This window comes from Indicator indicator, unplaced genomic scaffold (assembly GCF_027791375.1).
Source record: "Indicator indicator isolate 239-I01 unplaced genomic scaffold, UM_Iind_1.1 iindUn_scaffold_69, whole genome shotgun sequence".
NCBI lineage: Eukaryota > Metazoa > Chordata > Aves > Piciformes > Indicatoridae > Indicator > Indicator indicator.
The window spans coordinates 250596-262638 of record NW_026539199.1 but is presented as its reverse complement, the minus strand read 5'-3'; the positions used below and the strand labels follow the sequence as shown (position 1 = coordinate 262638).

Sequence of the window (12043 nt, the reverse complement as noted above, 5' to 3'; positions counted from 1 at the left end):
CAGCAAGGGGAGAGTCCTGACCATGGAGAGGGGACAACAACCCCCTGGCCCAGTCCAGGGGAGCTGCTGGGAAGGAACTGGGAGTGCTGGAGGGGAACAAGGTCCCCATGAGCCAGCAAGGTGGCCAAGAAGGCCAAGGGTCTCCTGGGGACATTCAGCAGAGTGTGGCCAGCAGCACAAGGGAGGTTCTCCTGCCCCTCTGCTCTGCCCTGCTCAGGACACAGCTGCACAACTGGGGTCAGCCCTGGGCTCCCCAGTTCAGAGACTGGGAACTACTGGAGAGAGGCACTGGAGGCTGGGAAGCTGCTGAGAAGACTCTGAGGAGGGAAGGACCTGGGGCTGCTTAGCCTGGACAGGAGAAGACTCAGAGGGAATCTTCTCAACATCTGCAGGGTAGGGGGCAAGAGGCTGGGGCCAGACTCTTGCCAGTGGTGCCCAGGGACAGGCCAAGGGGCACCAGGCACAAACTGGAAGCCAGGAGGTTCCCTCAGGAGCAACCTCTTGGCTTGGAGGGTTCTGAGGCCTGGAGCAGGCTGCCCAGAGAGGTTGTGGAGTCTCCTTGTGTGGAGAGCTTCCAAAGCCAGCTGGGCATGGGGATCCTGGGCACCTGCTGTGGGTGCCCCTGCTGGAGCAGGGGGGCTGCAGTGGGTGAGCTCCAGAGGTCCCTTCCCACCCCACCAGGCTGGGATGGGGGGGATCTGAGCCATGCCACAGGGTTCACACCCCCATCTCAGTGACCCCTCCAGCTCTGTTGAAGCAGGCACTGGGACCCTTACCCCATGGCACAGGATGTCCAGGGTACAAAGGGCACTTCCTGGGTCTTCATTCCAGCTTTATCTCATCTTCATCCCGTCTCCACCCCAGCTTTGTCTCATCTTTTCCCCATCTTTATCCCACCTTCATCCCATCCTTATCTCATCCTCATCCCATCTTTCTCCCATACCCATCCTGTCTTTATCCCCTTTATCTTCCATCTTCAAGGCACCTCCATCCCACCTCTCTTCATCCCACCTCCATCCCACCTTTCTCACATCTTCATCCCACCTCCATCCCTTTTTCTCATCTTCATCCCACCTCCATCCCACCTTTCTCTCATCCTCATCCCACCTCTCATCTTCATCCCATCTCCATCCCTTTTTCTCATCTCACCTCCATCCCACCTCTCATCTTCATCCCATCTCCATCCTTTTTCTCATCCTCATCCCACCTCCATCCCATTTTTCTCTCATCTTCATCCCACCTCCATCCCACCTTTTTCTCCTCTCACCTCCATCCCACCTCTCATCTTCATCTCATCTCCATCCCACCTTTTTCTCATCCTCATCCCACCTCCATCCCACCTTTCTCTCATCTTCATCCCACCTCCATCCCACCTTTTTCTCATCCTCATCTCACCTCCATCCCACCTCTCATCTTCATCTCATCTCCATCCCACCTTTTTCTCATCCTCATCTCACCTCCATCCCACCTCTCATCTCCATCTCACCTCCATCCCACCTTTTTCTCATCCTCATCTCATCTCCATCCCACCTTTCTCATCTCCATCCCACCTCCATCCCACCTCTCATCTTCATCTCATCTCCATCCCACCTTTTTCTCATCCTCATCCCAACTCCATCCCACCTCTCATCTTCATCCCACCTCCATCCCACCTTTCTCTCACCCTCATCCCACCTCCATCCCACCTCTCATCCTCATGCCACCTCCATCCCACTCTTCTCTCACCCTCATCCCACCTCCATCCCACCTTTCTCTCATCCTCATCTCACCTCCATCCCACCTTTCTCTCATCCTCATCCCACCTCCATCCCCCCACCCCCACCCCACCCCCAGGCGCTGGGGAAGCCCCGAGCCCACCGGTGGAGCCCAGGAGAGCAGAGGAGGCCCTGGGGCGTTGGCTCGTGATATATTTGTCGCTCTAGAGCAGATATTGTCCATCTCTGGGTCCTTCTCTCCTGGAGAACCCCAAGATACAGAATTGTTTTGTCTCCTCCGAACATTCCCATGTGGACAAGGGGACAAATCCCGGCGGCTCCAAGCGGCAGGAGAAACATCACCCCCCCCCCAGATAAAAGAACCAAACTGGAACACACGGAGCAAGAGAAGATCCAGAGAGAAGCTGGGCTTGGAGGGTGGGGGGCAACCAGAGACCTTCCTGGGGACATCATCACCACCAGGGACAGACCAGACCCGGAGTTACCCACCTGGGTCAAACTTGGATTGCTCTGCTTGGAAACATCATCGTGGCCTCTCCAGGGGATGGGGTGGCAGAGGAACTCTCTTCCTCCAAAGAGCTACACCCTGGTTGTTCGCCCTCTCCCCATCACATGGCCATGGCCATGTTGGTGGCTCATGGTGGTGGGGTTATGATTGCCACCATGGGCGTGTAAGCATCAGCCTGTGGTGGTAGGCTCGTGGTTGCCAACATGGGTAACAAACCTTATACATCAACTCATGGTTGGTGGGGTCCACCATGGCCAATGAAACGTAAGCATCAGCTTTTGGTGGTGGGCTCAAGCTTGCCACCATGGGCACGTAAGCATCAGCCCATGGTGGTAGGGTTATGGTTGCCACCATGAGCACAGAGCATAAGCATCAGCTCATGGTTGGTGGGTTCCACCATGGGCAACAAAACATAAGCATCAACTTTCGGTGGTGGGCTTACAGTTTCCACCATGGACACATAAGCATCAACTGTTGGTGGTGGGCTCCTGGTTTCCACCATGGACACATAAACATCAACTTTTGGTGATGGGCTCCTGGTTGCCCCCATGGGCACATAAGCATCAACTTTTGGTGGTGAGCTTATGGTTTCCACCATGGACACATAAACATCAGGTTTTGGTGGTGGGCTGCTGGTTGCCCCTGTGGGCACATAAGCATTAACCCTTGGTGGTGGGCTCATGGTTTCTACCATGGACACATAAGCATCAGCTTGGGGTGGTAGGGTCATGGTTGCCCCCACGGGCACATAAGCATCAGCTGGTGGTGGTGGGCTCCTGGTTGCCCCCACGGGCACATAAGCATCAGCTCATAGTGGTGGGCTCCTGGTTGCCCCCACGGGCAGGTCAGAGTTCTCCGTCTGGCCCAACTCTTGGTGTCCACTCCCCAGCGGAGCCCCCGGGCTGAGCTGAGGGTCTCCTGCAGGCCCCCCCTTGCCCTGGCCCTTTGAAGGCAGCCGAGTGGAGTTGCGCTGGGCGGTGGCTGGTATCTAAAGCAGGTTTGGAAACACCTGGTGAAGCACAACACACAAATGGAATCCTGGCGGCGCCGGGGAAGGAGCTCGGAGCTGTCCAGGGCTGCGCGAAGCGAGGAGGCCGGCGGCCGCGGGTCCCTTCGGCGCGGGGTTGTCTTCTCCTTCAGCCCACCCCGGTGGTGGTGCTGGGGGGCTGGCTTTTAGGAGACAGCAGGGTCCTTGGGTTTGGGCTGCTCGGTCCCTGACAAGAGGGAGATGGTTGGGTCTTCCGAGTACTCGTCCCCGTCCGTGAAATAGGGACCTTCGCCCAGCTCGAAGAAGATGGGCAGGTCCCCACTGCCCATGTCCACGGCGCTCGAGTCCACCAGCAAGAGGGGCTGGGCCGTGTAGTGCACCAGCTGCTTGCCTGCAGAGACAGAGACAGGGGATCAGGGCAGCTGGGGTGGACAGGAGGGCAACTGGGATGAGTTGGAGGGCAACTGGGATGAGTTAGAGAGCAGCTGGGGTGGGTAGGAGGGCAACTGGGATGAGTTGGAGGGCAACTGGGATGAGTCGGGGGGCAGCTGGGGTGGGTAGGAGGGCAACTGGGATGAGTTGGAGGGCAACTGGAATGAGTTGGGGGGCAGCTGGGGTGGGTAGGAGGGCAACTGGGATGAGTTGGAGGGCAACTGGGATGAGTTGGAGGGCAGCTGGGGTGGGTAGGAGGGCAACTGGGATGAGTTGCAGGGCAGCTGGGGTGGGTAGGAGGGCAACTGGGATGAATCAGACATCAACTGGGGTTGGTAGGAGATCAGCTGGGATGAATTGGAGGGCAACTAGGATGAATTGGAAGGCAACTGGGGTGTGCAGATCAACTGGGATGAATTGGAGGTCAACTGGGATGAGTGGGAGGGCATCTGGCATGGGTAGCAGAGCACGATGGCTTCTAGGGCAGTTCTACTTCAGGGGCCCCTGACACCAAGAAGGACCTGGAGGGGCTGAGGGTGTCCAGAGAAGGGCAAGGGAACTGGGGAACAATTTCTGCCCCTTGAGGCTTGTGCAGGCCTGGCACAGGCTGCCCAGGGCAGTGGTGGAGTCCCCATCCCTGGAGGGGTTTCCAAGCTGTGGTGCTGAGGGCCATGGGTTGGTGGTGCCCTGGCAGTGCTGGGTCACTGGTTGGACTCCAGGAGCTCGGAGGCCTCTTCCAGCCAAACCCATCCCAAGACTCCATGGTTCTCTTCCAGTTACTCTCACTGGGGATCCACACCTAGTGCCAAGAGCCTCCTCCAGATGTTCTCTTCTCCATACTTCCCTCAACCAAATCCACGTTTTGGGTGGAGAAATCATTTTGTCACAGCCCCAATTCTTCTGCTACAGAGTCAAGGCCACCTGGTACCTGTGTCCACTGTGCTGGCCTCTGTCTCAGCTGGCTTCTGCTGCTCCTGGGTTGAAAGGAGATCCTGGATCTGCAGGGACAAAAGTTGGGTTGGTGATGGCACCGCAGGGGTGGGACAGGTGGGTCCTCTCCATCTCCACCTTGGAGATGACTCCAACACACACCAAAGAAAGCCAAGATTTAGCCTCAGAGCCCCACTGAGGGAGGGACATCATCAGAGGGCTTCAAAGACCATCTGGCCACAACTCTGAAACCTGCAGAACTCAGAGCACAGAGGTTTTCAAAAACCATCTGGTGACAACTCAGGAACTTGCAGAGGAGCACAGAAGACTTCAAAGAGAGTCTGGTCACAACTCTGGAATCTGCAGCTCAACCTCCAGCCATCTCAGGGGGTTTTGTAGGGTGAGTGAAACCAAAACCTAACCAAGCCCCCACTAAACATCAGGCAGGAGAGAACAATGAGTGGCCATTCTTCTGGAGAAGAAGGAGATGGGCCTGGAGAACTTGTGAAGAGCAGCTGAAGGACCTGGGGGTGTGGAGCCTGCAGTAAAAGAGGCTGAGGGGAGACCTTCTGGCTGTCTGCAAGTGGCTGACAAGAGGCTGGAGCCAGGTGGGGCTGAGATCTCTTGTGCCAAGGGCTGGGCCAAGAGGAAGCAGCCTCAAGTTGCCCCAGGGGAGGCTGAGGTTGACCATGAGGAAGAATTTCTGCCCCTTGAGGCTTGTGCAGGCCTGGCCCAGGCTGCCCAGGGCAGTGGTAGAGTCCCATCCTTGGAGGGGTTTCCAAGCCATGGAGCTGTGGTGCTGAGGGCCATGGTTTGGTAGTGCCCTAGCAGTGCTGGAGGTCTCAGCACCTCACTGATGGTGGATGAGTGATGAAGAGCTCTGCTCTCCATGTGAGCAGCTTGGAGTAAGCCTCTCCAAGCTTGGCTCTTGGAGGTTCCCCCAGCTCCACATTCGTCCTCTGTCCCAATTCTCCTCCTCATGGACTTGGGCCTGGTTGGGGGTTCTTCAGAGCTTGAGGGGTGAGCAGAGGACACTGCTGATCCCAGCAGGTCCAGTCTGAAGAGCTACTCACACTGGCCAAGCTGCTGTCCAGGTCGGGAAGGTTCATGTCTGTAACCGTCATCGAAGGGCTGAAGAGCTGCCAAGGGAAGGAGAGGGGTGGTGGAAATGGAGTCTTGGAGCTACCGTGGTCCATCTGCCTCCACAAAGCCACAGCACATGCTGTGAGGGGAGGATCCTGGCAAAGGGCAAGTAGAGGGACAACCCCATGGGCCAGTACAGAACCCCATGGGCCAGTACAGAACCCCATGGACCAGCACAGGGGAGGGTGGGAGCTGTTACGAAGCAGCTCCAAGGAGAAGGAACTGGGAGTCCAGGGCAGGGAACAAGGTCCCCAAGAGCCAGCAAGGTGGCCAAGAAGGCCAAGGGTCTCCTGGGGACATTCAGCAGAGTGTGGCCAGCAGCACAAGGGAGGTTCTCCTGCCCCTCTGCTCTGCCCTGCTCAGGACACAGCTGCACAGCTGGGGCCAGTGCTGGGCTCCCCAGTTCAGAGACTGGGAACTACTGGAGAGAGGCACTGGAGGCTGGGAAGCTGCTGAGAAGACTCTGAGGAGGGAAGGACCTGGGGCTGCTTAGCCTGGACAGGAGAGGACTCAGAGGGAATCTTCTCAACAGCTGCAGGGTAGGGGGCAAGAGGCTGGGGCCAGACTCTTGCCAGTGGTGCCCAGGGACAGGCCAAGGGGCACCAGGCACAAACTGGAAGCCAGGAGGTTCCCTCAGGAGCAACCTCTTGGCTTGGAGGGTTCTGAGGCCTGGAGCAGGCTGCCCAGAGAGGTTGTGGAGTCTCCTTGTGTGGAGAGCTTCCAAAGCCAGCTGGGCATGGGGATCCTGGGCACCTGCTGTGGGTGCCCCTGCTGGAGCAGGGGGGCTGCAGTGGGTGAGCTCCAGAGGACCCTTCCCACCCCACCAGGCTGGCAGTGAGGGCTCTGTGTGGCCTTGGGCAGGAGGAGCAGGAGCAGGAGCAGGAGCAGCCACTCACGTCCAGCAGCGCGCTGGTGTCCACGCTGAAGCCGTGCGTGGTCAGCATGGTCTGGAGGTTGTCCAGGTTGGAATCGATGGTGTCCAGATGGTCGTTGAGTTCATTCCTGTGGAAAAGGAAGAGAAGTGCTGGAGATCCACCTGGGGAAGCCTCTCCCAGGTTCTTCAGAGCCCTGAACCTACGTTCCCAGGTCTTCTAAAGGGACTTTGTCCACCCAAGGACCCTTGGCACCTTCCTACAACCCAGGCAAGAGAGCAGGGCTGGGGCTCCTGACCCTGCTGAGATCCATCTCCTCCTGCCAGGGAGCTCAAAGGTGCTGGCACAACACCACAGACATGCTCTGCCCCTCTCTCCACCAAGTCCTGAGACTGGAGACACCACCACCTCTTGCTCCTGAGAGGTCCAAGCACAACTCAGATGGAGGACACCTTTAATACCCTACAAAGATCAAGCTCTCTGCTTTGGGGGTTTGGGAACCACCAACCCCATGGACTGCTGGGGATCTTGGTGCAGCTTTGGACTCTTTCTCAATCCAAACAGAAGGTCCAACCACCTCTGCTTGGCATCTCCTGGTTGTGGACACACAACAAAGGGCAACAAACCTTCCTCCCTGCAACAACTTGGAGAAGTTTCAGAGGGATTTTTGCTGGCCAGAAGACACCTTCATGTCTGGACTGGCAATGGGGACAACTTCTTTGTTCATCAGACGGGAGCTTCTGGTGACCATGGAGAGGACTCAAGTTGCTTCCATGTACTTGGTCAAATGAACCTTGTCACTGCATCGTGACCTACATGTGGAGCTGCTCATCTCCTGGTAGCACCAGAGAGCACCCAGTGACCACCAAAAGCTGGTGCCAGGTCGAAATTGGAAAACAAACTGGAAGCCAGGAGGTTGCCTCAGGAGCAACCTCTTGGCTTGGAGGATTCTGAGGCCTGGAGCAGGCTGCCCAGAGAGGTTGTGGAGTCTCCTTGTGTGGAGAGCTTCCAAAGCCAGCTGGGCATGGGGATCCTGGGCACCTGCTGTGGGTGACCCTGCTGGAGCAGGGGGGTTGCCCTGGGTGAGCTCCTGAGGTCTCTTCCCACTCCACCAGGCTGGTACTGGGAGGTTCCTCAGCTCCTGCCTGAGCTCAGGCTCTCACAAGACCTTCACTGTTCTGAAGCCAGCCCACACTGGGAGGTTCCACAACAAGACCTTGTGAGTGGACAGACCTACTCCCCATGGGTCTGCCTCTCCCTGGCACAAGGTGGGTTTAATGCTGATGTCTCGGTGGCCCTAGACACCAGGGGAGCTGTACCAGAGCCACTGCCAAGGACATCCTGGCCATGAGATCCTTGCTGTGACTGGAGGAGGAAGCAGAAGGCACTTGACCTGCTTCTCATTCCAGGAGGACTCAGATGAGCTTTCACTGGGGAGAAGGCATGTTTTGTAGGACACTGAGGTGGGAATGTCTGCCAGGCCCTTGAGATGCTTCCAGTGCTGGTTGCATGATGGTGAAGGAGCTTCCTGCAAACCCAGTGGAGCTGCCCGACACTTCTGATCTTGAACCCCACCAAGAACATTCTGCTGGCTAATTCCCACCAGAGACCAGCCACATCCAGGTGACAATCAACCCATTCCTCTGAACCTGAAGCACTGAAGATCATGGAATCATGGACTGCTTTGGGTGGGAAGGGACCTTAAAGGTTGCCCAGTCCACCCCCCTGCAGTCAGCAGGGACATCTCTAACCAGAGAAGGTTGCTTAGAGCCCCAACCAACTTGCAATGCCACTGAAGGTCTCCTGGAGCCTTCTCTTCTCCAGGCTAAACAACCCCAACTCTCTCAGGCTGTCCCCAGCTCTTGGATCACCTTCATGGCCCTGATGTCCACAGCTGAGCTGGTTTCTCCCCAACTGTTCCTTTCCCTGAGACTTGTCTCACTGTCTCTGAGCAGATGGAGCAGCTCTGGACTATGGACAACACAGTCCCTGGGCCCTGCACTCTCCAGGCCCTCATGGTTCCTTAATGATGAGAGGAACCAGTCTCAAGGTGCCCCAGGAGACATTCAGGTTGGACATGAGGAGAAATGCCCTCAGTGAAAGGGTTGTGCAGGCCTGGCCCAGGCTGCCCAGGGCAGTGGTGGAGTCCCCATCCCTGGAGGGGTTTCTAAGCCATGGAGCTGTGGTGCTGAGGGCCATGGGTTGGTGGTGCCCTGGCAGTGCTGGGTCACTGGTTGGACTCCATCAGCTTAAAGCTCTTGGCCAACCTCAAGCACTCCATGATTCCATGATCAGTGCCACCATGCCCTGCTCTCCTGCCCAGCAGCAGCTCTGGATGCTGACCCTTGCTGTGCTCTGCAGTGGTGAGAGGAGGAGGAGGAAGTGGGGCAAAGCCGAGGGACCTCTGCCAGCTGCGGGGCGCGAGTCAAACTGCAAGAGACAAAGAGAAGAGGACACTGCATTCAAAAGGCTCCCAGGCAGCCACTGGGGGGGTGAGAAGGTTGGGTTATGGGCAAAGGACAGGCAGATGGACCATGCTCAGCTGGTGGAAGCGGCGTGGAAGGCACCAGGGTGATGGCACCGAGAGCTGTGGCAGGAAGCATGTTAGGGCAGGAGAGTGGTTGAGGAGCAAGGAGAGAGCCACCAGGACAAACAGCCCTGAAGAAGCAAGCAGACACATCTCAGGGGGTTCCAGCTCAGAGGGCTTCCAGCTCAGGGGGGCTCCAGCCCAGGCTGGTCCCAGCCCAGCTTGGTTCATCCCAGGTTGGATCCAGCTCAGGTTGATTCCAGCTGAGATTTGGTCCCAGCCCAGGCTCGTCCCAGCCCAGGCTGGTGCCAGCCCAGGTTAGTTCCAGCCCAGGCTGGTTCAACCCAGGTTGGTCCCAGCCCAGGTGGGATCCAGCCCAGGTTGGTTCCAGCCCAGGTTAGTCCAAGTCCAGGTTAGTTCCAGCTCAGGGTTGGTCCCAGACCAGCCCAAAGCTCTGTGAGATGTTTCTTAGCAGAACAAACTTCTTCTACCAAGGGTTCACTGTGTGGGACCAGTTCTGTTTAATGCCTTTGTGGATGATTTGGATGAGGGATGGAGGCAGCTTCAGGAAGTCTGGAGATGACACCAAGCTGGGGGGCAGTGTTGGTCTGCTGTGAGGTTTGAAGGATCTACAGAGGGATTCAGGGCTCTCCAGAGCCCTGGCCAGGCTGGCTGGGGGAGGCCAATGGGAGGAGGCTGACCAAGGCCAAGTGCCAGGTCCTGCCCTTGGGTCCCACCAAGGCCAGGAAGGCTCCAGGCTGGGGGCAGAGGGGCTGGAAAATGCCTGGTGGGAAAGGCTCTGGGGGGTTGGTGGCAGCAGCTGGAGGGGAGCCAGAGTGTGCCCAGGTGGCCAAGAAGGCCACCAGCAGCCTGGCCTGGAGCAGCCCCAGGCTGGGCAGCAGGAGCAGGGCAGGGATGGTGCCCCTGGACTGGAGGCACTGGGGAGGCCACCCCTGGAGTGCTGGGCTCAGCTTTGGGCCCCTGACTCCAAGAAGGACCTGGATGGGTTGGAGGTGTCCAGAGAAGGGCAAGGGAGCTGGGGAAGGGTCTGGAGAAGAAGGAGAAAGGGTCTGGAGAACTTGTGAGGAGCAGCTGAGGGACCTGGGGGTGTGGAGCCTGCAGCAAAGGAGGCTGAGGGGAGACCTTGTGGCTGTCTGCAAGTCCCTGAGAGGAGGCTGGAGCCAGGTGGGGCTGAGATCTCTTGTGCCAAGCATTGGGCCAAGAGGCAGCAGCCTCAGTTGCCCCAGGTGGGGCTGAGGTTGGCCATTTCTGCCAATTTTTGCCCCTTGAGACTTGTGCAGGCCTGGCCCAGGCTGCCCAGGGCAGTGGTAGAGTCCCTGTCCCTGGAGCTGTGGTGCTGAGGGCCATGGTTTGGTGGTGCCCTGGCAGTGCTGGGTCAGTGGTTGGACTCCATGAGCCTGGAGATCCTTCCCAACCATTCCATGATCCCATGACTCGGAGGCTCTGGCTCTTGCCCTGTGGCTCAGGAGGGTCCCTGGGTGGGTGGTGGGTCCCCTTTGGGTTTCACCATGCAGTGTTTCCACGGTACCCTTCCCTTTCATGCCAGCCCCACAGGAAGGTGACTCTGAGTTCAGACCAACAAAAGACCTCTTGTGGGTGAAACCAGAGCCTGGGCAGCTCACAAGGGGCACCTCCCACCGGGGACCTGCTCTGAGGGGCTCCACTGACTGAGAACAACTGAAACCTTCTTCAGGTGATGAAAAGCAGTCACCAAGGAGGCTTCCTGGCCGGCACTTGGGCGCCCCTGACATACCTTGAAGTCACCAACCATCACTGTCACCTCCCCCTCCACCTGCAGGTCACCCCAAGGAGCAGCCTCCACGCAACTGAAGAGAAGCCTCAGAGAAAGCTGTCCAGAGGCACCTCCTGGGTGCAGAACTTCAGAGCCCACCTCCACTGACACCTCTCTCACTACCTGCAGGTCACTCCAGGGAGCAACCTCCTCTTGGTGATGGGATCCACTTGGTGGTGAGATCCTCTTAGTGGTGGGATCCACTCAATGGTTGGATCCACTCAATGGTGAGATCCTCTTAGTGGTGGGATCCTCTCAATGGTGGTTGGATCCTCCTAGTGGTGGGATCCACTCAATGGTTGGATCCACACAATGGTGGGATCCTCCTAGTGGTGGGTTCCACTCAATGGTTGGATCCACTCAATGGTGGAATCCACTCTGGCTGCATCCCTTCAGTGGTGGGATCCACTCAAAGGTGGGGCCTTCTCAGTGGTGGGATCCACTCCATCATGGGATACTCTTAGTGTCAGGATACTGATGGTGGGATCCTCTCAGTGGAGAGATCCACTCAGTGGAAGGATCCAATCAGTAGTGGGATACTCTGGGTGGTGGGACACAGCTGGTGGTGGGACACAGCTGGTGACGGGACACAGCTGGTGGTGGGACACAGCTGGTGGTGGGACACAGCTGGTGGTGGGACACAGCTGGTGACGGGACACAGCTGGTGATGGGACACAGCTGGTGGGACACGTGGGACACAGCTGGTGATGGGACACAGCTGGTGATGGGACACAGCTGGTGGTGGGACACAGCTGGTGACGGGACACAGCTGGTGACGGGACACAGCTGGTGGTGGGACACAGCTGGTGATGGGACACAGCTGGTGGTGGGACACAGCTGGTGATGGGACACAGCTGGTGGTGGGACACAGCTGGTGGTGGGACACAGCTGGTGACGGGACACAGCTGGTGACGGGACACAGCTGGTGATGGGACACAGCTGGTGGTGGGACACAGCTGGTGGTGGGACACAGCTGGTGACGGGACACAGCTGGTGATGGGACACAGCTGGTGGTGGGACACAGCTGGTGATGGGACACAGCTGGTGGTGGGACACAGCTGGTGACGGGACACAGCTGGTGGTGGGACACAGCTGGTGACGGAACACAGCTGGTG

At 58.0% G+C, this 12043-nt stretch overlaps 1 protein-coding gene across 1 annotated transcript in view; it reads right to left on the bottom strand.

The window, feature by feature from the left end:
• Positions 1–3396: 3396 nt before the first annotated feature.
• The window catches only part of HSF1 (heat shock transcription factor 1), a 36606-nt gene continuing 27959 nt past the window's right edge, over positions 3397–12043 (bottom strand). The window contains exons 11-14 of the mRNA XM_054398635.1: positions 6613–6718; positions 5647–5712; positions 4572–4641; positions 3397–3602 (exon numbers count right to left, since the gene is read on the bottom strand). Coding sequence (XP_054254610.1) covers positions 3397–3602; positions 4572–4641; positions 5647–5712; positions 6613–6718 — 448 coding nt within the window. The remainder of the gene's footprint in view (positions 3603–4571; positions 4642–5646; positions 5713–6612; positions 6719–12043) is intronic.